Source organism: Microcebus murinus, chromosome 26 (genome assembly GCF_040939455.1).
Source record: "Microcebus murinus isolate Inina chromosome 26, M.murinus_Inina_mat1.0, whole genome shotgun sequence".
NCBI lineage: Eukaryota > Metazoa > Chordata > Mammalia > Primates > Cheirogaleidae > Microcebus > Microcebus murinus.
Genome location: NC_134129.1, coordinates 18,613,130 through 18,641,074, shown reverse-complemented (window position 1 = coordinate 18,641,074; position 27,945 = coordinate 18,613,130). Strand labels below are relative to the sequence as shown.

General features: G+C 40.2%; 1 protein-coding gene across 1 annotated transcript in view; it reads right to left on the bottom strand.

Moving 5' to 3' along the window:
• Nucleotides 1-606: 606 nt before the first annotated feature.
• GABRA4 (gamma-aminobutyric acid type A receptor subunit alpha4) overlaps nt 607-27,945 on the bottom strand; it is a 73,228-nt gene continuing 45,889 nt past the window's right edge. The window contains exon 9 of the mRNA XM_012743053.3: nt 607-1,638. Within this exon, the coding sequence (XP_012598507.1) occupies nt 1,102-1,638 (537 nt within the window). The 3' untranslated portion in view covers nt 607-1,101. The remainder of the gene's footprint in view (nt 1,639-27,945) is intronic.

Below are 27,945 nucleotides of genomic sequence, written 5' to 3'. Positions count from 1 at the left end.
CACCTACTAAGTCTCACCGTGCCCAGATTTTTACTGCCAGACACATGGCGTTTTCCACTCACTACAGCACCATCTGCACCCCACACTGTCTCTATGTTTTGAAAACCAACTGCCGAAGTTGTACTGACGTGTACTCATCTCAAAGTGGATATGTGGACACATATACTCGTTATCCTCTGTCAATATAGGAAGAAGAGCTATTTCGAATGTGTTGTCACAATAAACGTCCTTCACTAAGGAGTGCAACGTCCCCTGCTAGTTCGTGGTTCTTTGGCATGCATTAACTGTCCTACTTTTCAAAGTCATATTGCAGGTGAAGGTGAAAGAGCTTTCTCCTAGAAAGGTAGTGTCTAGCAGGGCGGCTGGGATACAATAGGCTCTGAGTTACTATGTAGTGGATGAATATGTAACCGAAGGAACTATTATGAAAAAGAAATCCGTACAGTGAGTTAACCTTTGGCTCAAAGCATAAAATTTCAAGTCAACTGTTTAGTACTGTTTGGCCAACACACGGAAGGGAACACATTTTCTCTGGTCTGTGTCTTTGTTTTAGGGCGCGCAGACGTCTCATTCCATTTTCCTTTTACTGATGTTTTGTTTGACGCAGAAATTCTTTTTTTTTTTTTTTTTTTTTTTTTTTTTTGGGTACTAAGAGGCTCTCCAAAGGTGCCTGCATATGATATCTGATAAACAATTCTGGTTAAGGGCAGGGCCACTGGGAAATTTAGGATGCCTAGTTGATATTCACAGGGTATTTTAAAAAAATGTCATAGTCTGTTTTCAAATTTTCAAATGCAGAAATATGCACCATGTATCTCTGATAGCCCTATTTCCCTTGCTCCAACTTTCCAAGAGGGTCTGTGTTCTGTCTAATTGGAACGCTGAATTCTTTTAAAATCATCTAGGAAGAAAGACGGTTCACTGTTTCTTTACTGAGGAATCAATTAACGCTCCCAATAACTGGCTTGTATTTTTTAAATGGAAAAAAAAAATTACATAGAGTTTTTATTTTAGCAAAGAATAATTATATTTAAAAAACATTTAAAAAGACAGTCTGCATTTTCCATCGTCATCTTTTAGCAAACTACTATAGAAACAAAACTACATGAGGCTTTCTGACTTCTCCATGGTGTCCTTAGACAAATAAACCACCCAGTAGACCATGTTAAATGCCCCAAATGTGACTGGAAAGAGAATCCGGGCGTACTTGTCTATTTTACTTGTACCAGATCCAGAAGGGGGTGGAGTGGAGGGAGGAGTGGGGGCTGATGGTTTTCCAGAGGCCCCAGTGGTGTTCACTGTGGTCTTGATCCTCTGCAGTCTCGATCCAAACACACGCTGGGTAGAAGCAGACCCGAGTGAGGCTTGTCTGGACACAAACCCAGTTTGACTAGAAGCAGAAGGAGAAGCAGGTGCCAGGGCTCTGGCAGCAGAGATAGTTTCAGCTGCGTTTGCCCGGCTGAATGGGTTTGGGCTGGAAGCTAAGTAAGACCGAGGCGTGGCTTCAGAAGATTCTTGAACAGCGGTGGTGGAAGATTTGCTCACGTGGTTTCCCGTCTCAAGTCTGTGGCCAGCATCAGATTCAGAGTGAACCAAAGCATTTGTTCTTTTCCTCATGTTCAAGTTGGCATTTGTGTTCTGCAGAGGGCATATTGAAAATTGTATATTGGTTATGTGATTTTACGCAGGCTGGTATAGATTTAAAGGGATTAAAAATACTTAAAGTTAGTAATTTCCATAAAAATAAAGCTTTATTAAGTAGGTTACAGCCACTCGGCTTGATAAAAAAAAAAAAGCACAAAATGCGTAACTAAAAGATAATGTGCATCTATCTGAAACTCTCAATCAAAAATCTTCCATTTCAAAATATGGCCCATTCCTATAAGTAATTAGAGTTTAAATCTATAGAAGGAAGATAAGGTTGTTAGGTCTATAAACCGAGGTAATTCTTGACTTTATTTTAAAAATTTATGACTATAGCTGTATAAGTTCTTTGTTCAACTTCATTGCAAATAATATTATGAAATATTTCATCTATGTTTCAAATAGTTTTATATATGTTTGTTTTATAAACAAGAACTATACCTAGTCGTGTGCACCCAATAACTATAACGACTATTCATATGTACATGATATTCCTTTAAAAACTTTGATTTCCAAATCCCTGGAATTTATTTCCGTAAAGAATCTTAGTTAGACAATCATACACATTATTATAAAATATAAAAAGCCTGACACATCTTAGTTTTTCACCAGAATTAATGATGAAACTACGAAGGAAAAATAATTTTAAATGAAATGTTATAACAGACATAAAAACAGCATCACCAAATAGTTGCATCAATATCTGAGTCCAAACAATGAATCAATGAGAGTGATCAAATCAAAGTGTAATTCACTTTTTTCCATCACATTTCTTTTATTTGTAGAACAAGGTTATAAGCTGTGTGGTAAACCATTAAAGTTAATTCCCCTGATAATTTTGACAGGCACAATAAATAACTATATAAACTCAACTATAGATTGTCCATGCTAATGAAGGAAATTGCTCAGATAATCCCTTAAATAGCCATGCTTGACTTTAGAATATACTATAAATTTTTGCAGTAATGTATCCTCCCTAATTATGTTTCTTCTAAGTTATATTGAGGTTATACTGTAGTTACTTTCCATACCTTCCACCTCTATGATTTTATGAAACAAATGGTGCATGGAGAGATGGAGAAAGAGAGGGCAGGGCAAAGAAGAGTGGCTCATATATGGGAGATTAGAAAGAGCCAACCTCAGAGGGCAATTCACCTATAGTCCTACACAAGGTGGATAAACCATGTACAATTCATGGAGATCTCCCTTTAGAGATAAAGGTTCATTCCGCAACTACCATCTGTTCTAGCAGCACGCTCATCAAGCATGTTTGAAGCACTCAGTCCACATCTCATATGCTTGTAAAGTATGACTCAAAGGTCACTGAGTGGAGAAAGAAAAACAGCCCCACAAAACACAGCCAGTGCAGAGTCTGAGAGGCGTAGAAAACATTCTTCACCTCAGCTTAACAGGGTGCTTCCAGGCAGGTTGCAACTGAGCCGACGAGAGCTTGCAGCCTAACACAAGGCAAGAAACTTTGGTGGAGACAACTGAAACCAAAATTGACACCAACCCCCAAAAGCTGAAGAGCCATTACTTAATCCTGCACGTTTCTTCTACAAAGCACATCATAAAAACCACTTAATTTAATCATTAGATTTTTGGATCTCTTTTTACAGATGAGGATGATAATTAGTTGATTCACATTAATTTTTAAAATGTTATACACACGGTAAAGAATATAAAGAGGGATAAGGTATACCCTAATGTTAAAAGAGCATATACTATCATTGGAAAGATAAGATACATACTCACACAGGATTATAACGAAAAGTAAAAGACAAGTAAGAATCAAACTGTGACAACATGTTAAATATTCCGAGAAGGGAAGAGAGAGTAAAAAGGGATGAATTAGACAAACAGGATATATATATATATATATATATATATATATATATATATATATATATATACTTTTTTTTTGAGACAGAGTCTCACTTTGTTGCCCAGGCTAGAGTGAGTGCCGTGGCATCAGCCTAGCTCACAGCAACCTCCAACTCCTAGGCTCAAGCGATCCTCCTGCCTCAGCCTCCCGAGTAGCTGGGACTACAGGTATGTGCCAACATGCCCGGCTAATTTTTTCTCTCTATATATATATATTAGTTGGCCAATTAATTTCTTTCTATTTATAGTAGAGACGGGGTCTTGCTCAGGCTGGTTTCGAACTCCTTAACTCGGGCAATCCGCCCGCCTCGGCCTCCCAGAGGGCTAGTAGGATTACAGGCGTGAGCCACCGCGGCTGGCCATGAAATATATATTTTTTGACTATAATCTTGTACTGGCCTACTGTCTTCTTTCACTGAAAGTTAGTGTCAGGAAAAATGCAGATTTCTACACATCATAGACAACCTAAGTTCTAAGGATTAGAGACTTCCAATTCTGGCCAAAATGAAAAAACAGATTTGTAATTCTAGCCAAAATGAAGCAACAAACATTTCCTAAAATGACAAAAAAAAAAAAAAAAAATTGGACAAAATATGCAACAGAACAACTTTCATTATTTTTTTTAGAGCACTGGGCTCTAAGATAGGACTATAATCACTGAGAAAAGAAACCACCTTGAGAGAGTTTTCATGCTGTGGGAGTGCAGAAAAGGAGAACCCAAGAAAAAAATGACCAGACTCCCTGAATTGAGGAGCTGGAACCGAGAGTCTGGAGAGACAAGGGTGGCTGGAGTTCATAGCACACAGTACCAGAGAGGAGAACAAGGAACACAGAGAGAACTCCAAAAATCTGAAGAGAGTTTTCACTGAATATTTTGCTAAGCACACATCAGTTTCTGAGTGTAAGGTGATTACAAAGGCCAAAGAAAGAACCGCCTGAAATGATTCGAGGAAACAGTACCTGATGCTCACACAAAGCCGGGAATAATAGTTCATGTTCTCACCCACTGGACTGAAAAAATGTCGAATTTATGCATCATTTGGTAGAATACCTTCAGAACAGTCTTGCCTCAATAGCATAGAATAAGTAGCCCTAGACACTGTTCTGATCCCACCGGATGAATTTTAAGAGCAAGATAGAAAAGATCAAACTGACTCCAGGTAATTTATCTGCATCCAAGAAACAAAGTGCAACAAGACTCAAGTTCATCCTTCCCTCTGCACCAGGACCATGCTGGAACTCACTGAAGTCCTGTGAATCATGTTCTATGTGATAGACCGGTTACAAAAATGGCACCAAATCCATCATCTCACTCCATATCCAAGCCCTTTGCAATGTGAGTGTACACACTCCCCCCGGCCCCCCATCAAGAGATGGAGTCTATTTTCCAACAATCTGCCTTATGACCATGTTGGGCCAACAGTTTGTGGTGGACACTGCCCCATTTCCAAGTCTTATCCTCAAGAGTTCTTGCTTGTGTCCACTCTCTCTTGAGAAGCATTGCCACCATATTAGGAAAACAGGCCTGGGAAAGCCTCCTGGAGGTGAGAGATCACCTGGGGCAGAGCCAGTTATCCCAGGGATGCTAACCGATAGTTCACTCAACAGCTAGCTGACACTAGACACACAGGTCTGTCCCGCTGAGAGCGAACGAAGTCTCCAGGTGAGCCTCGTGAAGATCAACAGGCTTTCACAGCCCACCCACAGACTTGAGAGCAAAACCAAACGTTTACTGTACGTCCCAGAAGTATTATGTTTGTTTGTTATGCAGCATTATTGTGGCGATGGATATAATACCGTGTTTCCCCGAAAATAAGACCTACCCATAAAATAAGCCCTAGCAGGATTTCTGAGCATTTGCACAATAGAAGCCCTACCCTGAAAATAAGACCTAGTGATGGGCGTGGCTATGGAAATCAGCCCTAGTGATGGGCGTGGCTATGAAAATCAGCCCTAGTGAAGGGCGTGGCTATGAAAATCAGCCCTAGTGATGGGCGTGGCTATGGAAACCAGCCCTAGTGATGGGCGTGGCTATGAAAATCAGCCCTAGTGAAGGGCGTGGCTGCGCAGCGCATCTGCACAACCCATGCGTGTCGTCGCGGAGCGGGAAAGAACACGAGCAGCCCTTCTCATCCGCCCCGTGAGAGCTCTAGTGCTCCACAGGAGAGATCGGGGCCAGTGGTTCTAAAGGAAACAGAGTCGCAAGACATTCAGGATGGGATTCGGGGTTTGGAGAGTGAGGATGATGTTCCAGAAGAAGACGACTTCACTCTATTTGAGTCAATGTAGATGGTTGTACCGTACTTAAAAAAAATAAATAACACATCCCCTGAAAATAAGCCCTAGGGTGTCTTCTTGAGGAAAAATAAATATAAGACCCTGTCTTAGTTTCGGGGAAACGCGGTATATACAGACAAATTAAATCAGGGATCCTGACAGGAAGTGGTGCCCAAACCTCTTGGGAGGGGACAGTCCTCAAACATTACGGGACGATTTTGAAGGCTGGCCTGCCCAGAGCTCACAGAAGACCTATAGGGGGCACTGTTGCCTAATCCACACGCTGGGTAAAGGCCCAGGCTATTTTTGCTCTTCATAATCTCATTCTTTTAAGGGTCACAATATTTTAAAATTGTGAGAGATTGTAGTAATCCATTTGTTCCAGTCCAGAAAAATAAGAACAGGAAGGTTATGAATGGCTGGAAATGACGCATCAAGTTACCTGCTGGGTCTCTGTTCTGCTTCACCGTGCAACCTCTCCACTCACCAACGTGGAGGAGACCTTCATGAGCTTAACAGACCACGCCTATCTAGTTGAGTAAGTCGAGTGTTTGCAATAGTCAGGTATATTGCTAAGAAAAATTACTCGAGACTTGGATATCAGAAAGGAAGACAAGCATGTCCTTTCGATCCCATAACAGAGCACGGTTTAACAAGGATCCCTCGAGGATTAGTAAGTCACTGGGAGAATTTACTTGAGTTTGATTTTTGCTACTTAGTGTTTGATTAGAACCCAAACGCAGTCAAGTTAACATATTAACTTGTAGATTCCTGTCAGGTCAGAAAAGATCGCCAAAGGTTATGGTTTTACTGCCAGGTAGCATAGTATGCACTTCTGTAACTAATCCAGAAAACTCAGTCTGGTATTCCTTTTATGAAAATGCCTATACACACACAGCCATTTCTCAAAAAGATTTTGAACCACTTTTACCATCAAAGTGATTCCCTCATTAATTAGTGATTGAACACGTCTTTGACATATGTCCATTAATTATTTTGTATGTCATGTTTTTGATGATTTGAAATTATCTTCTGACAACATCTACTGTAGTTATAAATATCAAATAAAGAAAAGCATATATTTGAAGAGGATGCCTAGAGAAAAAGGAAAGCCTAAGCAAAAAAAAAAAAAAAAAAAGGTAGAATCAGTCTAAGGTGATTAGAAAAAGAGTCAATGAAGCAAGAGACTTCGTGAGAATGGAGGGAGAAGTATGAACAATATCACCAGGATTACTATCTGAAAATAAGACTAAATTGTTTTATTCCCAGCTTAAAAGTAGTAATGAGCTAGATTATAAAGCCCGTCTTGTTACCTACTGTAGGTTAATGCATACGGTAGGTATTCACTTCATATTTGATAAATTGAATTGAAATGGATATCATTTCAATAGAATCAACACCTTTTTTTAACAATTAAAGGCCAAGGAGGGAGGATCTCTTGAGAACCAGAATTTGACATCAGCCTGAGCAACATAGTAAGACACCATCTCTCTAAAAAAAAAAAAACAAAAAAAAAAACAATTTAAATTAAAAAAAATTAAAGAGAAAGTGTCAAAAATTTTATCTGATATCCGTATTACTATTTCTTTGTCTATGGGACAGATATTCAGAAAACTGCAGGTAGTGCCTAAGGTCTATATTATCTTGACTCAATCTCCAAGTCTGACTGAGAATGCCTAGGAGGTCTCAATACTCTTTACATCATACCCCTACATAAAAGGAAAGTGCTATTAGACTAATTTGAGGCTGAAATCTTTGCTCTCCACCAAGGCATTAAGTGATACTCAAGTTATTGTGTAGTTATGTTGTCTCAAGTTCTACTATGTAAAAAGTAGTTGTCATTTTCCATGATGAGAAACCACAAAAGGACTAAGGAGTCTGCTGACCTACTCTGGTGCAGGACTCACCAGGACTGATATTCACACAACCTCCAAAATTTTGGAGCAACCCATGTGTCAGTCGGAGAGGTGCTGTGTTTTTGCACAGAGCGCGGAGACTTCAGTGGGCCCCCATCGGCACTCAGCAGACACACGGCGGGTTCAAACCAGAAGAAAAACACCCAAGCTTCATCTGCATTTTAAAAAAATGATTTAGTTTGAAATCATTTTGTCATTAGTCACAATAGCCCGAAGCAAGGAAAGAGCTGTGAGGTGACACATTCAGACATTACCAAGGAATTAAAGCAGCAACAGGCAAACAGGAGCAGATCCAAGCAATTCATCAATCATGACTGTGATCTGACACAATTTCTAAAGAAGTATTACCAACTGCAAAAAAAAAAAAAAAAAAAAAAATAGTCATCTCAACTTATTACTCTGCAGCCATGAGATGAAGTGACGAAGATTAGGTTTGCAGAATGCAAGCAGCTACTACCTTCATATCGCTTGCTTGAGAAGCTAATGAAGTTTAATAAAATGCAATGTAACCCTTCTAAATTAAAAACTAACAAAGCTAATAATGAACAGGTTTATCTTCTAGAATATCAATGAGTCACACACTCAATAAAATAAAATAAAAGAATCCAATGATGTAAAGACATTTATTCAAGGCCATCTGGACAAGACTTTAGGAGTAGCCATGCCTGTCACTGAATAAGAAAATAAATAAGTATGGGAGAGCTGTTGATATGAAACCCCAAGATATTGATTTACTGAGGACTGTCAATGGCATTTTTAGAAAATGCTACCATGTAGAGATGAAAAACATCACCTCCAAATAAACATGTTAAATATTTTATAGTTACCAAGGGACTCGATCATATATTGAGCTCCCAAATGTGGAAATGAAAATGCTGAGACCCCTGTTTATTGTATTTTATTTCCTCCCACTGTTAGCACTTAATCCAATGTTTTGCATTTCCATAAGCCATAGAAATATTACTTCCAATATCAGGCACGATAAATTTCTGTTTGCTTTTTGGAATTACCAGGAAAAAAAAAAAGGGAGGAGGGCATCTTCAATAATTCATTTATTTTGCCTTTACATATTTAGAGTTGGGGGTTTAAAACATTAGACTACCTTTAAGACATGTGACTTCATGGTTTTGTTTCAGAGTGATTCTTAGTGTTTCTTTTTATTTGTAACTGTTTTCTATATTAAATAAATGGCTCCGATGGGGGAAACCACTTTGTTGGAAACTTCACTAGTCAGAGTAGAAGTTCTCGGCTTGGTTAAGCAGACTTGTCCAAATTCTACCTGGAATCATGCCAGGTAGCGTTTTCATAAATGCTGCCAACATAACCCTGGAAAGGAAAGAGGGCAAAGGAGACTCCACTCATTTTCTCTAGATCCAAACACTAAGCTGGATGAATCTTCTCTCGCTCTCTAAGGAAAAGCAGTAGTATAGCCATTTGAGGTATCTATTAGAATAACCTGGGAGATGGTTGAAAACTCGGTCTCAGGCCCTATTTGCAGGAAATTGTATTCATTAGTTATGCTATTGCCAGTGATCCAGAGATCAGAAATTGAAAAACACTTGCTAAAAATCATTAGGATCGTGGGTCCCTAAATCAGACAAACATGGATTCAAATACTGAGCTTGCCATTTACTAGCTATGAGATATCCAGCAAGTTGTTTAACTTCTTGAAACCTCTAAGTCCTTCTTGCTACAAGAGTGAAAATGATATTTTCCTCGTAATGAATATATAAGATAATGCATTTAAAGTTCATAACATATTGTCCAGCCCACATAACCCAGCTGAGGTCAGATAATAAGATTTTGCCTCCAATAGAAGGCATATCACAGAAACAAATAATTACAGGGAACAAAATTTTAGAAGATAATTTTATATCCTTATAAAAACATAGCCAGCATTTCTAATCATTAGAAAGGTAAATGACCACTGAAGCAAAGAACTGTCTATGCTGAAGTCAGCAATGGAAAGGATGTTGATGGCTGGAATGAGAAATAAAGGCAAAGGAAGACAAAATGCAATAGCAAAATCAAAATACATATTGACAGTAAAAGTGAGAATTAACAGTAGAGTAAATCCTCTATTTTATGAATATGACAGATATAAAAAAGCTCTTTAGGAAAAAGTAGCAATAGCAACAACCCTCACAACAACTAACCTTTGCTGAGTGGTTCTTCTGCACCTGGCATGCAGCTAACACACTTTTAAGTGGACTACCGTGTTTCCCTGAAAGTAAGATCTACCCATAAAATAAGCCCCAGCAGGATTTCTAAGCATTTGTGCAATAGAAGCCCTACCCCGAAAATAAGACCTAGTGACGGGCGTGGCTGCGCAGCGCATCTGCACAACCCATGCGTGTCGTCGCGGAGCGGGAAAGAACACGAGCAGCCCTTCTCATCTGCCCCGTGAGAGCTCTAGTGCTCCACAGGAGAGATCGGGGCCAGTGGTGCTAAAGGAAATAGAGTCGCAAGACATTCAGGATGGAATTCGGGGTTTGGAGAGTGATGATGATGTTCCAGAAGAAGATGACTTAACTCTATTTCAATCAATGTAGATTGTTGTACCGTACTTAAAAAAAAAAAATCACACATCCCCTGAAAATAAGCTCTAGGGTGTCTTCTTGAGGAAAAATGAATACAAGACCCTGTCTTATTTTTGGGGAAACACGGTAGCTACCACAACCAAATGCCATGCTCCACGTAGGAAAAAACGGTGGCTACAAGTATTTTCAACGTCTAAAAACAATATAGGTTATCTAAGAAGGACACCTCCTGTATCACTATATCGGATCACTGTCTCTGTTTTCTGGGACTTCACAAACTGTCTATAAAATCTAGAAACAGATCATCAGGGAAACAGGAAAGACTGGAGAAACCATGGCAATCCCAGTCTACAAGGTGATATTCACACTTCCTTATGCTATGAAAACACACACCCAGAGCACGGGCTCACATTCACAGCACTGGCAACTCAGTTTGGCTGGCCCGCTTTCTAAATGTAATGGAATATTAAAAAGAATATATTGGAACATATTGGTCTGGCCCCTTTTCCCTCCTTTGTCTTTAATTTCAATTACAGTAGTCAAAAGGACTCTCTTCCACGTACAAATCGGAAGTGGGAAATGGGACAAAGAAGGCCACCAGACTGGGGATGACAGAAAACAACAAATGTCAAAGAAGGTCACACATGGAAACATCAAGGAGTTTCAATCATTACTACGGACGGAAAGGCGTTCTCCCAAAATCATACGTCAATGTCCTAACTCTCCTTTGTGGTCATTGGAGACAAGACCTTTAAATGAGGTAGTTAAGGTTAAACGAAATCATAAGGATGGGTCCCTTTCCTATAGAACTGGTGTCTTCATAAAAGAGAAACACCAGAGATCTGTCTCTCTCTCTCTCTCTCTCTCTCTCTCTCTCTCTCTCTCCCCTCTCCTCTTACCCCCGTGTGGAGACACGGTGAGGTGGTGGCTATTTACAAACCAGAAACCAAACCCTACTGGATCCTTGATCTTGGACTTTCTACTCTGTAGAATTGAAACAAATTGCTGTTACTTAAGTCGGCCCGGCTGCATGTAAGCCAGCGCTTTGTTGTGACAGCCTAAGCAGACTGCAAGAATCATCTAAAGTCAATAAAATTGAATTCGAGACACACAGATTTTGAAGATTAGTAACATTTCCACAGTAAAATAAATAAATAAAGCCTAAACAACCTTGTAGCGCTCTCTTAAGTATTAGTATTTGGTGTGTTATTCTAGGTCTGTTCTGTTCTCTCTTCTATACTGAATGGATGCACTTTTCTGGTAACCCCCAAATCCTAAGGAGAGCCCAGATACAAGACATGCAGACAAACTGAGATGCTTTTAACAAGAATTAAGTGTTATTTCTTTTTTATTATTTATTATTTCTACTTGTCTTTGATGAAAGAAAATACTTCAATGCCCACTAGGGGGCATCTACACCCTCATCCTAAATGATCAAAATTGCCCAGGTGTAAGGCCCCTCCACCTACCTCCTGAGTTATTTTCTACTCTTCTTCACCCAAATCAGAGGAATTCCGTTAACTGGAGCTTTTATTTAACCTTCTAGTTTGGACTTAGCTTCAGGCCCTACTTCATCGACCCAGTATTTATCCCTAAATATTTCCACCTCCCTGCAGCTTGTGACTCTGAGTGTGAATAGGTACGTGTTGTGCATGTGTGTATGTGTACTTGTGTTTTGGATTTTAGAACATGCATCTGTTTAAATATTGCAAAATGTCATTAACAACACAATTTACAACTTTTTCACATTGTATATTAAGGATATTTTTCCTCCTTAAAAGTAGAGTTAATGCACGCTAAAACATGGCAGAAGAAATCTTACTAGGTTTTCCAAAAGCTAACTTGGATGGCCAAATGAATTCACCTTTAAAGCATTCACATCATCCTATGGAGATTCTTTGCTTCCGCCTCCAAATATTCAGAAAATAACATTCAATCTCAGACAATATTTGAACAATGCTTTATTCTTAACATAGCCTCGATATGATTTGATCATAATGAAATTGTGCCATGATAAATAGCCTTCCAGAAAGATTCAAGTCCACGCCAACCCTATAGGAGACTGGCATAGCAAGTAGTCTGAGTCACAGTTTTTATCTGCATCGGCAAAGGCAATAAGGGCACTGTCTACAGAAAAAAAAAACAAAAACAATCATTTATCAAGACCGGTTATGCTGGGGGGAAAACAATGCCACACCTCAAGCATTATCGGCCAAGTCCCTTCGCAAGCTCACAGCTCTGCAGGGTAAGAACATCTTTGATGAGCCAACAACCTTGCTGGATTTCCTCAGAGTTCCAGACAATGTTCGCCTACTGAATCTAAACATTTACAATAGCACTGATAGATTTATTTTTAGGGGAAAAGGAAAGCTCAAATCCCATGCTACATCTCTTGTTGAAATTTATTCCCCAAATCAAGTGGGTAATGGAAGACACACGATTAAGGTCACAAGCAATGAAGTTCTCATTAAGGACATTGATTCAACCCATTCGTTCATTTATTCATTCAACAAATATATACCGAGTGCCTCACTTTTCAGATTTTTTTTTTTTGGAGCATTGGGAGTACAGAGCTGAAAAATAATACAGCCCTTGCAATTTCTGGCAGGAATCATAAAAAATTATAATAATCAATAAATGTTATAAAGCAAAATTAGAGAAACTAGGGAGTATATTAACTAGCCTGGGAGCTAGGAAAGGTTTTTCATAAAAGCGATTCTTAAATTAAGCTGAGATGTTAGGGATGAGTAAGGTTTAATCTGGTGAAAGAGGAAGTATGTCACAGGGGAAGAAAACGTCTGGTGGTGGCGGAACAATTTTCAAAGATTTCTCTCAGCGGTATAATAGAAATTTTAGTTCCCTTGGCAATATTCTAAAATCTTCCCTTTCTCTACTTACTCCAATTTTCTTTTGCAACGAACAATTAAGGCAATATTTTACATTCACTCCACTTTGACATAATTAATTCTGATAATATCACTGTCCAGACAGAAATCTTGAATCATCAACATTTCTACAATGTATTCAGCACTTACTGTGAGCTAAGCACTATTATACTAAATGGTTTGCACAAATAATCTCACTTAGCTACTACTACAGCAATTCGTGAGACAGTATTAATACTCTCATTTTTCAAATGAGAGCACTGAAGCCTAGAAAAGTTGGGCACCTCTCTGAAGGTCACAGAATTAAAATGTGTTAGAGTCATGATTTGAGTAGCAAACCCACACTCAACCACTTTAGGAGGCTGCCTGCAAAACCAAATACTTGCTTATGGAATTAAAGAAAACCAGGAAACAGTTTGCCTGAAGTATATGCACAAAAACCCATAAATGACATTTGTAAGCAGCTTGGTTTATCAGATTCTGATTTGATTTACATTTATGTAGTTTCTACTATAAGCTAGACATTGTATTAACTCTTTGTATTCTACAAAAAAAAATCCTTCTGTGATTGGATAATTTTTCCTTTCCAGTATAAGTGAAAATTTTTCTAGAGTTCTTACTGATTGTTCTTACTCCCATTCATAATATTCTTTCTACTTCCTTGGTGCCTGATTGTCCTGAAGTGCTTATAGATATTACTTTGTATCACAAATATCCTCTACAATCAGGCCTAAATAATTATTTATAAATAGGCCCCCATTTAGATGATTTATCCTACAGAAAACTGCATCGTAATAATAAATTCAATCTAGCTGAGCAAAGTTGTGTTTTTAGTTGAAGAAACTTTCTCTTTTAGTTATTTTTAAAATCAATCCACAATGCCACTGAAAATCTGCTACTTCTGTGTGATAAAAATATTTTTATGATCTTCTTCTTTAAGAGGAAAGCTATTCCCCAGCTTTCTTCCACAAATTCGTCCTTAAGTTTGAATGTAGCACTCTAAAAAGCTGTTTAAAAATGGACTATTAAGTGGGCAAAGGACATGAACAGAAACTTTCCAAAAGAAGACAGAATAATGGCCAACAAACATATGAAAAAATGCTCAACATCTCTAATCATCAGGGAAATGCAAATCAAAATCACAATGAGATATCACTTATCTCCAGTGAGAATGGCCTTTATTAACAAGTCCCAAAACAATAAATGTTGGCGTGGATGTGGAGAGAGAGGAACACTCCTACATTGCTGGTGGGACTGCAAACTAGTTCAACCTCTGTGGAAAGCAATATGGAGATACCTCAAAGCGATACAAGTGGATCTACCATTGGATCCAGCAATCCCATTACTGGGCATCTACCCAAAAGAACAAAACTCACTCTATGAAAAAGACACCTGCACTCGAATGTTTATAGCAGCACAATTCACAATTGCAAAGCTGTGGAAACAACCCAAGTGCCCATCCATACATGAGTGGATTAATAAAATGTGGTATACGTATACCATGGAGCACTATTCAGCTCTAAGAAACAACGGTGATACAGCACCTCTTGTATTTTCCTGGCTAGAGCTGGAACCCATTCTATGAAGTGAAGTATCCCAAGAATGGAAAAACAAGCACCACATGTGCTCACCAGCAAATTGGTATTAACTGAGCAGCACCTAAGTGGACATATAGGAATAACATCTATTGGGTGTCAGGCAGGTGGGGGAGGAGGGGAAGGGTATATACATACATAATGAGTGAGATGTGCACTAACTGGGGATGGACACGCTTGAAGCTCTGACTTGAGGGGGGAAGTGGGGCAAGGGCAATATATGTAACCTTAAAATTTGTACCACCATTATATGCTCAAATAAATTGTAAAAAATGGACTATTCAAGTTATACGGTAAAACTGATTGAAACATTTTTCACCCTTGGCATAGAACACTGCAATTTTAGCTCCGTTTGCAACCCCAAGAAAGTTTCAACATGAGCACTAGCTCTAGTTTCTGACTTGAGCATGATTCTTCAAACATGTAATTTTCTACTAATAAAGTTAATGAAGTTCATGCATGCATCAAAGTACATATGAGGAAAATGCACATACACACATATATGCAGCAGAAGAGGATTCATTAAGCCATTATTGTGAAAACTCTTATATTTTTAAAATCAACCCCCTCCCTTAGTCTTTACAAATGGAAGCATAGTCAATTGGTCATAAAGGATATGTCAAATTATTTTGTTAACACGGTTCATTACAGATCCACTCTATCCACAGGAAAACAGCACATTAAGTCAGGAGAACAAATTCAACTTCTGCTGTGACATGGGTCGGTAGCACTTACATTGTCAAACCGACAACCCCCCAGATAGCTGAAGGCATTTGGATATTTTCCAGGAAACAATTTAACTTCTCCTGAGGAGCGTGCCTCATGCTATCAGCTATAGGTTCCAATGGGGTACTATCAAATCCATTCAACATTTAACAAGGCTCTCATGCTGAAACAGCTGGTATTGAAAGCGGAAAAAAAAAATTGTTAAACTTTCTCTGAGTCTAGCTAATCTTACTTGAGCTAGAAAATAAGGTATTAGACTATTTTGCATGTCCTACCACTTTATGACAAGAAAGCCAATTTTGTACTCCAGTCAAGGCAGATTGCAAATTTAGCATGAATTGAACCAGTAGCTGCGTTGCAATTTATGGCAAATGGCTCATCAGCACATTAATGTATACGCCAAGATAACCACTTCAGCCAGGCAGGCCGGAAACTAGAAGACCCAAATGTCTGGCAGGCAGCAAGGGGAAAATGTGCCCTCTATCAACATCTATAAGACCAATCCTAAAATCGAAACCTATCAAAGGTCATTATCATTCATTATCATACTTGTATGGCAGTACACAGTAGTTAAAAACCAAAGTCAGAACCATAGGTTCCGAAATCAGATATAATCAGATATATTTAGAAGTCTGCTAAATACTACGTATAGAACCTTTGGCAAGTTATTTAGCCTCTCTGTGGTTAAGATTTCTCCTGATTATAGTAAGGATGATGACAATAACTACCTCTTAGAGTTATTGCTGGGATACTACTTCTTAGAGTTACAACGACTACTTCTTAGAGTTATTGCTGGGATAATATCCACAAAGTACTTAAGACACTGCTTAACACATAGCAAGTCATCAATACTTGTTCAATATTAATATTCTACTGTTGTCATTTCATATTCTAAGACAGGTATGCAGATAGACCCTGTAAGATATCATATTACTACAGAATTTTTCATTATTTCTATACTCATTGTATTTTTTTTCAACAGAAGTAAATGATAAATGAATATTGTAACTTTCTACCTCAGGAAATATTGGAGATATATGGGAACCTACATTCGTGCCCTGTTCAAAATTAATTTTATTTACTATTCCTAAGTGGACATACGCAGCTCCGTTCCTTGAAGCAATGCTAATAACTAGCTAAAACCCCAGTTGCTCAGACGTTTCAATTGTAGGGAGAGGTAATCAAGGGCTCCAAGGTTTAAAAGGCTTAAAAGGTTTCCTTTGGACTGACGATTGCTCCAACAGAAACATAATATCAAGAATCCTGCATATATTATTTTACTTAATTACATTAGCAACTTAAAAATATTTGTAATGTCTCAAAATATAATATGCTAAAATTTCATTCAGAATATACATAAGCAAACCAATATATCCAATAGGATATCATTCAGATGTCAAACTTCCAATTTGTTCATTCAGTTATTCCACAAATATTTATTGAGTACTTTTATTTATGTTCAATGCACTCTTCTTGGATCTGGTGATACAGTGGAAGAACAGCCCCAAATTCCTGTCCTCATGGAACATAACTCCTGAAACTCCTCAAATCTTTGACCTCTTGCAGCTACCACTACCGTGCTTCCCCAAAAATAAGACCTACCCATAAAATAAGCCCTAGCAGGATTTCTAAGCATGTGCGCAATAGAAGCCCCACCCAGAAAGTCAGCCCTAGTGATGGGCGTGGCTATGAAAAATCAGCCCTAGTGATGGGCGTGGCTATGAAAAAAATCAGCCCTAGTGATGGGCGTGGCTATGAAAATCAGCCCTAGTGATGGGCGTGGCTATGAAAATCAGCCCTAGTGATGGGCGTGGCTATGAAAATCAGCCCTAGTGACGAGCGTGGCTGCGCAGCACATCTGCACAACCCATGCGTGTCGTCGCAGAGCGGGAAAGAACACGAGCAGCCCTTCTCATCTGCCCCGTGAGAGCTCTAGTGCTCCACAGGAGAGATCGGGGCCAGTGGTTCTAAAGGAAATAGAGTCGCAAGACATTCAGGATGGGATTCGGGGTTTGGAGAGTGAGGATGATGTTCCAGAAGAAGACGACTTCACTCTAATGGAATCAGTGTAGATGGTTGTACCGTACTTAAAAAAAAAATAACACATCCCCTGAAAATCAGCCCTAGGGTGTCTTCTTGAGGAAAAATAAATATAAGACCCTGTCTTATTTTCGGGGAAACACGGTATACGGCATAACTTTCTACAAGATCTGGGCCATGCCTCCCAGTCCAGCCTCATCTTCATTTCTTCCCCCAAACTTCCTCTGAACCGCCTCGCCTGTCCCAGTATAACATCTGCTGTTAGCTCTGGCCCATGTTCACTTGGTTTACCCAGGAGTGTTCTTGAGGTCGGCTGATAGCTTACTGCCTTTCCCTGCCTGAGGGTTGCTCTGCCTACAGGATCCTGACTAGGGTTGGGAAGAGGTTTAACCAGAACCGCAAGTTAGAAGGGTTAACACGTGATCTCACTTAGATGTGGATCCTAAACACTCGAGTTCATAGACACAGAAAGCAGAGTGATGGCTCCCAGTGGTGGGTTGGGGAGGGAGGGCTGAGAAGATGTTGCTCAGTGAGTAAAGTTACACTTATGGAGTATGAGTAAGTTCCAGAGATCCAATGTACAGCATAGGGACTATAGTTAATCACACTGTATTGTATACTCCAAATTTGCTAAGAGAGTGACTTTAAGTGTTTTCGCCGCGATAAAAAGGTAACCATGTTAAAAGATGGATATGTTAATTAGCTCGACTACAGTAACCAGTTCACTATGTATATGCATAGCAATACATTATTCTGTGCACCTTAAATGTGTACAATGTCAATGAAAAAATAACACTGTTGAGTGCAGCTCATCAATAAGAGGTAAGAGTTGGTGAGTACTCTTAACTTCTCCGCCACCAGTGGGACAGTTCAGAGGCTTGTTCCCCACCTGCTCTGGGAGGGTTTCTAGCACGAGGAGCACACAGGGGTAAGGTAAACCTGCTCATTAAGGATGCTCTATTTCTTTTCTTCCTTTCCCTCTCACTTTCCTCGCTCCTGGGGATCATCTCAGAGATAAATTGCCTGCACACAAATCCTTGCAACGGAGGCTGCTTGGGGGAAAACCTAAATTAAAACACGTGGACTCTAACCAAGCTGCCTTAGTTTAGTTCCACAAGTGTAAGCTGTACCCCCTTGCTTCAGGGTCTTTGCATATTCTCTTTTTTTTTTTTTTTTTTTTTTTTGAGACAGAGTCTCACTCCGTTGCTTGGGCTAGAGTGCTGTGGCGTCAGCCTCGCTCACAGCAACCTCAAACTCCTGGGCTCCAGCAATCCTCCTGCCTCAGCCTCCCGAGTACCTGGGACTACAGGCATGTGCCACCATGCCCGGATAATTTTTTTCTATATATTTTTAGTTTTCCAATTAATTTTTTTCTATTTTTCGTAGAGACGTGGTCTCACTCTTGCTCAGGCTGGTCTCGAACTCCTGACCTTGAGCGATCCTCCCGCCTCGGCCTCCCAGAGTGCTGGGATGACAGGCAGTGAGCCACCCTGCCCGGCCTTGCATATTGTCTTCTCACTGTCTTCTTTCCTCCATCTTCTCTGCCTTCCTTGCATGATTTCCAAGATAGCACCTCAATGTTGCTTCCTTGGAGATGTTTAATGTGACACCCACCACCCGCATCCTACGTCCCACCATAGAAACTCAAACTCAGACCATTGTGTCTTCACGGGGCATCTTAATGCTTTTCTTCCAGCCTAGCATTTAGCACATTTGTAGGAGTACCTCTCCCAACTGTGAGCTTCTTTAGGGCTCCTGCCATGCCTTCCTGTGTTCCTTCCCCCAGTAACTAGCACAGCACCAAATGCTAAGAAGGACTCAGTGAAAATAACTCGAATGCGCAGATAATAAATAAATGACGATTAAATGCCATTAAAAATAAATCGACAATAAAAGCATCCCTTCCTGTACCCTCAAAACAGCAAAAAATGAGCTCCGCACATCGTGTCTTCGGAAATAAGTAGTTGGCAACGCTGCACAGCCAAGAGCAGCACATTTAAATCCACTTGGAAACCAGATGACAGCCATTTATTCTACCCACATCACCCTTCCTGGGCTACTACAGTAGTTAATGGACTGTTTAATGAGTCGATCCCGGAATATTAACTGATAACCAAAATGAAATGCTTCTCCTTCTCTGTTTCATGCATTTGCCTGTTGAAAAGTAGCGCTGAATGACTGCTCCTAAGCATGAGAGCGTCACCTCCTGGATCAACCCACGCCTTCCTCTTGTCCTCTGGGACCACTCGGGGAAAGGCCCCGAGTGACCCAGGAGCACCAACCTTCCTCTCCAGGAGCAAAGCGATGAGAAATGTGAGCCTATTTTTTTCAAACCTCCTGGAACATGTAGCCAGCGGCTGCAACAGCCTGTTTTAACAAGGACTGTTTTTTTTTTTTTTTTTCCCCTCTCAATCACAGTTCTAAAGCTATCGTTTATTGAAAAACTGATTTTCAAAGCACACACTAGAACAGCTTTTCTGTACAGCTGCAATGCTATTTAAATCGCCCATGAATATTTCTACAAACCCAAGAAAACTCTAAGCTGAAGTACTGCTTTTAGAGCGGACATAGTAATATCATACCCTACGGGAGAAGAATTCAGGAAATGAAATCTGCTTGTTAATTTTAATACTGAAATGATAAGATCAGGCATACGTCTCCTCCGAGCTAGAAGAACACCTGCAATTATTATTTGGGAGGTCAGTCTTAAAGGCTCCTTTGGAGATTCTTCGGTGGGCATCAGCAGTCTGCTTCAAAGACATTCCTTCATAGGCCCCATAAAGGGAAATAAATGCCTCTCCTTCTGCTAGGATGAGGTTGGAAGCAGATAAAGAAACAGCAGTAAAAGCAATGCTTTGGAGACACCAAACAGGTCAACAACGGGAGGCTCCTTGGGAAGGAGCCGACTGTTCAAACTCAAGTTTCTGCTCCACGGAAAATGCCAAGTTCTTATCTCCGGTGCTATTTTGGAAAAAGAAAAGAAAAAAAAAATCCCAGTTGCCCATGGGTGATCCTGGCAACACTGATGTGATGCTTTAATCTCACGAAACCAGCCGTATCCCCCTCCTGCTGTGATCAAGCCAGTCCCGCTCCAACCCTTACGCTGCCTTTGAGGCATCTTAATAACGTTAATACTTTGAGTCTCATCAAAGTGGAGACTTCTAGATCCTAGCCAGCTGCATTGCAGCTTGAAAATTTTCCCCTTCATCGAAGACATTCCATTTCAGTCGAACAACCTATCAAATGAAGTTATATGGAGCACGAGGCACCATCACAAAAAGTTTAGAGTCATTTAGTTGGAGGCTATCGACAAAAACAAGCTGACTACACCTTAGAAAGGTTTCCAAAAATCACTGACCAAAGAAAAGGCATGCTGAGAATTGCTTTGTGCTCCAGCAAGTATTGTGGGGCAATGAGAACAGCCCTGTGGTTCATTTCTGCTGGCTCTTAGCTCCCAGTAGAATACAGTCTCCAGGCTGGGGCTACGTGAATCCTTGTTAAATTATTGATTCACTTCAAATAAAGAGAGGCCCCATATCCCATGGATATGACGGAATGATTGTAATACATCAAGTGAGGGCTCTACACAGCGTCCATACCTAGCACAGTCTACCTGGCACAAAACAGACCTCCCCACTCCTATGTGTTGACTGAATGGATAAATGAATATGCATAAACTGAGATCCTGAGGTTTACAAAAGACTAAATGCCAGTGCATTCAAAGTTCCACAGCAATGTCTTAAGTCATCATTTGACCACGCATCAAGAGCTCAGCAGAGCTAAAAAAATAAAAAAAAAATAAAAAAAAAAAATTGGACCTAATTCATGCTCTTAAAGCACTGTGGAATTAATAAATGAAAATGCAATGCCATTCTGAGTTCTGGTTATGCTGTGGGAGCCTGCTGGTCTCTCGATTTTAAAATACTTTTCTGGCATACTAAAATCAGAACTCCCTTTTTTTCTCATGTTGTTCTTTCCTTTGTTTCCATAGGAAACAGTGACTTCGAGGCATCCAAGATGACACAACACAGATTGCCAAATTGCATGCCACCCTGCAGTTGCCAAGGAGATAATGTATCTCATCCCTACAAATAACATGTTGCTCATGCCTTCATTTCCTTTATCTGAGCTTTTTAAGATATTCTCCGCCTGAACTGAATTCAGATAACGTTCACTGTGTGAACCGATGGAAACATTTCTTTAAAAAAAAAAAAATTTGTTTACCCCATTCCCCCCCCCAAGGCACTTGATCACATCGCACACGCCGTCTGTGGAAGGTTTGAGCATATTTTATGCCGATTTTGGAACCAGTGATTCAGCAGTTTTCACTGAAAAAAATAAAAAATAAAAATGCATCCTGAATTCTGTCTGCCTGCGTTCTAAGTAAAGGTCCAATTAAATCCACACCTGGCACTAACGTATTCCAGTTTAAACCGGCCTACCGCAAAAGCAGCTGCACTCGGTTGGACTTATATGGGAAGGGCGGGGAGGAAAGGAGGAAGGAAGCAAAGGAGGAAAACAAGGATGGAAGCAAGGCAGGAAGAAAAAAAAAAAAAAAGGAAGACAGGGAGGAATGAAGGGAAACATTTATATTGAGCATATATATTTATATCACAGATTAAATACCTTCAGGATAAACACATCGGACAATTTAAGATCTGGGCTGACATGACCCAACTAGCAAGAGGCAGGGCCAGTGTTTGAACTTGGCTATGTCCGACTTAAAAGTGTGTGCTTCCCAGTTTTCTAGCGCTGCCTAACAAACCACCCCAACACATAATGGCTCAAGGCAACAGCAACCATTTTTATTTTTCATGGGTTTGGAGTTTGACTGGACCCAGCCAGGCAGCTCTCACTCAGGGGTCTATCACGTGGTTTCAGCCAGAGGGGGCTGAAGAAGGCACTCTGAAGACATACTCTCTCACATGCTTGGAAGCTGATGCCGGGGCTGCAGGACTGAACACTCTACAGCGTATTGGCAATACTGCACCAGATGAATTGCTATTGCAAGGGGTCTTTTTCTGCACAGCCCACTTGGAGCTGCGTTCCCGTCATCCTTGCTCTATCCACTACTGCCAGTATCATCAAGAGGCTTCTGGACAATGTCTTTGCCTTTTCAGCACTCTTCAAATGATTCTAATAGCGAACCTGGGGGACCCAGATCACCCGAACCCCGTCCCGCTCACCTGAGGCAGCCGTGAGACCACCACTGGACATCCATCCTGCACTTTAACCATTAAAGCAATCACATGGGTTCACCCTTTGGAAAAACTCGCCAAAGTTTCATCACAAATAAAGTGGCCCACCGTAAGAAGATACGATATTAATCGCAGGGAGAGAGAACACTGTGGGGTAGACACGGTGATCAGATTGCGGGGAGCATTCAAGCTAGGGAAGAACTGTCGTGATGAGCTGGTGACAAAGGAGCAACAGATGATGTCTTATCTCTGGCTTTGCTGAGAGTGGGTGTCTGTGCTCGCTCTACTGCCCTGGCACGTCGGCCTGGAATAAACATACATAATGTTTTATCCCATGTAGCTATTTCTGAGATGAACAGCCCCGTGATGAATCGGGGACCAGCACACAGTACTAAATCAGGCCTATCGAGCAGAGTCCCGAAATCCCGAATGACAGCAGTGCTCCATCCAGACTGTCACACTTTGGATTTGCATTGCTCTCTTCCCAATAAAAGTACAGCATATGTTCTCATTCGGGCCCGCAAATCTGATGAGACCTTAAGTGTCTTTGATTGCTGCTTCACACAACGGACCTGAAAAATGGAAGCACTTAGGTAATGCACAAGGCAGATCCCAGCAAGTGGAAGAAAGGGCATCTTATTCAGGATTTCTTGTCTCACTTTCATCCGTCTGATTTTGCCCTACTTGCTCCAGCCCCAAATGCCCTTCTTTCGATATCTTTTTTTTTTTTCCTAAATGAGGAATACAGTCTGATAACAAAATCCCTGAGAGTAAGGCAATATGGATCTCTTATGTTATAGAACAATCGGCTTGTACCTTGCACAGCAACAGACTTGAGATCCTCCTTATTCTTTGTTTTCGTTTTTGTTCAGTTTTACATGCATGGGAACTTAGAAACTTCATAGCACTATGATTTCTACAACTGTGAATGGCTAGGTGCACTTGATGGCTACCAAATGACTAAAAAGTAACCAGGAGATTAACTGTAGCCAAAAATGATCTCACACGATTCTGAAATTCTCAATTGATTATAATTTTAAGCTTTGTCCCCATTATAGTACGCCTATTACAGCCATATATACCTAGATTACTATCTGGAAACATTTAACTTAAACGCTTTAGCAAATGATCATGCTAGAAGAAGGCTTTCTTTCATATTTGTTCCTTTGTTAAAGTGACTATTTAATCCAGGGGGTCCTCAAACTTCTTAAACAGGGGGCCAGTTCACTGTCCCTCAGACCGTTGGAGAGTGTGCACTGTGGGCCTGGGACCAGTCGGCTGCTAAGCAGGACAGGCAGCAGTGGCAAAAACACCTGGAGGGTCAGATAAATGTGCTAGGTGGCTCGCTCATGGCCCGAGGGCAGTAGTTTGAGGACACCTGATTTAATCTATTGGTCAGGCCAGGGCACGTTTTTCTAGAATGAATACTAAACTGGGTAGGACACAAGGACAACAGTCATAATCTCAAGCAGTTGCAGGCAAGTAACGACAAGGTCAGCCTATCCATTATCCATTAATTGACAAAAAAAAAAAATGCATTTGCAAGAAATTTGAAAATTGCATTAAAAATCTGTATGTTTCATTGGAAAAAAATGATTTTTTAAAAATCCTTCCACATTTTATCTCAATGATACATTGATATACTTTTAAAAAATATCTGTAGTGATTGAATTTTACAAAATAAATGTGACTATGATACATGGGATAGCGCCCGTTGCAAAAGTGCAAAGAGAAATGATTTATTGAATTTTGCAGGACGAATGCAATTCATAAACACAATGGGAAAATAAATATAAAAGAAAAAGAAATTAAATATTGAAAGCTACTAAAAGAGGGATTCTTTTTTTTTTTTTTTAATTAACAGAAAACAAACAGGATTCACCACCTAAAAATCTCATCCTATTTTTATGAATTGCTTGGGGATACTAAGCTAACATTCTGTCAGCAGAGCAGGTCCCCACTGACCACAATCTGAAATGTGTTCTTGTTCTGTGCATAATAGGGAACCTCCTTGGTGCCATTTTTAGATCAGCCCATTGGCAAACATTAGGCAGAAAGCATGCTGACATTTTTCAGGATCAGCTAAGGCTTTAGCAAAGTGGGTTTCTTGCTCGAAGAAGCAGAAATATCCAGCTAAGCACAAGACAGAGAGAGTACCTGTTGAAGCTCAGAATCTACACAAGCCTAAACTGCTTCAAGTCAAAACAAACCAACAACAACAACAACAACAACAAAAATAAATAAATAAACTAACAGAACCGTTCTGGTAGCATTAAGATGATGTCCATAGAGGATGTGCCCCCATGAGGCCCAGGCACACTGAGTACAGCTCCAAGGTTTTGATACCTACAGCTCAAATCTAGATCTTTGTCTTCAAAACAAACAAACTAACAAATTAAAAAAGTGCTAATCACTATCATCACCAGGACAATTTCTTACTAATTACCTCGTTTGCTGTCATAAAGAGACAGATGATAAGGGCAATTTTATGTCAGATTTAGGCCTCATCTTTATTTCAAAAGGCCATGTCCTACCTTTTTTAAACACCATTTTTGGACTGGCAAGAAAAAAAAATGGTGCTTCTAATAGTTCAACCTAATAAAACCTGGCTTTTCTCAAAACAAATCTCAGGCTCATTTATTCACAGAGGGGGTAGCCTGTGAATGTCAAGTGCCCAACCCAGGCACGTAACACTGCCCTCTCACATTTTTAAGCTAACAATCTGCTCTAAGAAAATAACTATCAAGGTACTATATGGTCCCCAGCTCTTGCTTGCTCTCCAGGAAAGCACCTTTCAAACTCCAAGGAGGCATCCTTTTCTTACCTTCCAAGCAAGATGCCCTTATCAGAGCCCCTCCATCCAAACAAGCTCTCAGGAGAGTATCTGAGTATTACCATGTTTCCCTGAAAATAAGCCCTACCCATAAAATAAGCCCCAGCAGGATGTCTAAGCATGTGCGCAATAGAAGCCCTACCCCGAAAATCAGCCCTAGTGATGGGCGTGGCTATGAAAATCAGCCCTAGTGATGGGCGTGGCCATGAAAATAAGCCCTAGTGGTGGGCGTGGCTATGAAAATCAGTCCTAGTGGTGGGTGTGGCTATGAAAATAAGCCCTAGTGATGGGCGTGGCTACGCAGCGCATCTGCACAACCCATGCATGTCCTCGCGTAGCAGGAAAGAACACGAGCAGCGCTTCTCATCTGCCCCATGAGTGTGCTCCACAGGAGAGATTGGGGCCAGTGGTTCTAAAGGAAACAGAGTCACAAGACATTCAGGATGGAATTCGGGGTTTGGAGAGTGAGGATGATGTTCCAGAAGAAGACAACTTCACTCTATTTTAATAAATGTAGATTGTTGTGGCATACTTAAAAAAAAATAACGCATGCCCTGAAAATAAGCCCTAGGGTGTCTTCTTGAGGAAAAATAAATATAAGACCCTGTCTTATTTTCGGGGAAACACGGTAGGTCAGAAGAGTGCTAGAGCCTTACTTCACATGCAGCCAGAGAACATGCACTGGTGTTCAAGGTATCACCCGACCAGCAGAGTGATACCTGACTCTCCCCTTCTGTCTCATACCCATCTGCACTGGGAGATGGAGGTAACTCACACACACAATAAAACCAAGGGTCAAAGGCAAAGCCAGAAGGAGACCAGTGATAGTACCTGCTTCCTACGGGAGAGCCCCAAAGAAACCAGGTGGCTTGGGGTTAAGAGAAGAGTTATACAGATTTCCTTCGCTTTCCCAAAAGCTCCGTGTGGGACTCAGAAAGCAAAATAACAGTCCTGGAATGGGTTTATGGGAGTTTTCTCTGCTACCTAGGACTCGTCTGCTATTGTTTTTCATGTTCTGCAGAGACCACATTGCGTTCATTCACCCTTTCATTTCTTGACTCAGTCAATAACTATCATGAGTGCCAGGCCCTGTTCTAAACATGGGTCCTACAGTTCATACTCTTCAAAATGCTTTTTTAAAAAAATCTGTCCAATAGACTAATCCCAGTTGTTCACACATGCTCATAGTTTATTAATCAAGAGACAGTCGTATAACCATTTTGGATATAAAGAGCTGACTTTCTGCTCTTCCGATAACACAAAGAGAGTCCTTGCCACCCTTTGCCAAATCCTCAAGTGCCAAAGACCTGGGCAAAGACAAAATGAAGATGAGCTAAAGGGTGAGGATCCTTCTTCCTGTATGTCTCTTCCCTTTACTTAATATTTTATGGCATAATTTTTTTTTTTTAATTTAAAGGGAGATCTTGATATCCACATTGAACTGATTGGACTTAGAAAAACTTTTTAGGGGCGGAAGAACAGAAAGTACCCACAGTGCTACCCCTTTCCATGAATTCCCTAAGAACGACCTTGGACTATGGAGCCTAAAACTGTTTTAGATCAGCCAAGCAAAAAATAAGTAAAAGTAGAAAAAATTTTGTTTCTAGCCAACCCCCGAGAGAAAGAGAGGGAAAGAGAGAGAGAGAATGAGAGAGAGAAAGAAAGAGAGAGAGAGAGAGGGAGAGAGAGAGAAAGAAAGAAAGAAAGAAAGAAAGAAAGAAAGAAAGAGAAAGAAAGAAAGAAAGAAAGAAAGAAAGAAAGAAAGAAAGAAAGAAAGAAAGAAAGAAAGAAAGAAAGAAAGAAAGAAAGAAAGAAAGAAAGAAAGACTACATTGTTTGGGATTCATGAGACTAAAGAGAATAAAGAAATCTCCACGCTGGTAGGAAGATATCAGAGTTATGAAAATTGAAGTCAAAGTTCAAGAGCCACAAACTGAGGGAGAAAGAATAGAGTCTTGCAAAATAACTAAGTAAGAGGAAGGTGGAAATTCAGGATCACCAATGAAGGCAACAAAAAGAAGTTTTGAAAAGTATATGATGTATCGTTCAAGCAGAGACTCAGGGAAGGGTAAAAGTCTGGTGGAATCAGAGATATCTGAAAATATTAAGAAAAGCATCTCATGCTGTACAATCTGAATGGAAAGTGTCCTCTTCTTAAAACTGTTGGAAAAATTGACCAAAATACCTAATTTTCTTTTTTTTTTTTTACCAAAGACATTTTTTTTTTTTGCATACATATTATTCTCTAATTCATTTAAGGGAAATGGAAACAAGTCATACCCACGCTGGTGTTTCTCGAAGCTTCTAAATCATCTGAGGCTGAGCAAAAAGCTGGAGACTTAGCAATGTATATTATGTCGGGGGGGGGGGGAATTAGCTCCTCAAAATAGCAAAAGAGAAAATTGGCA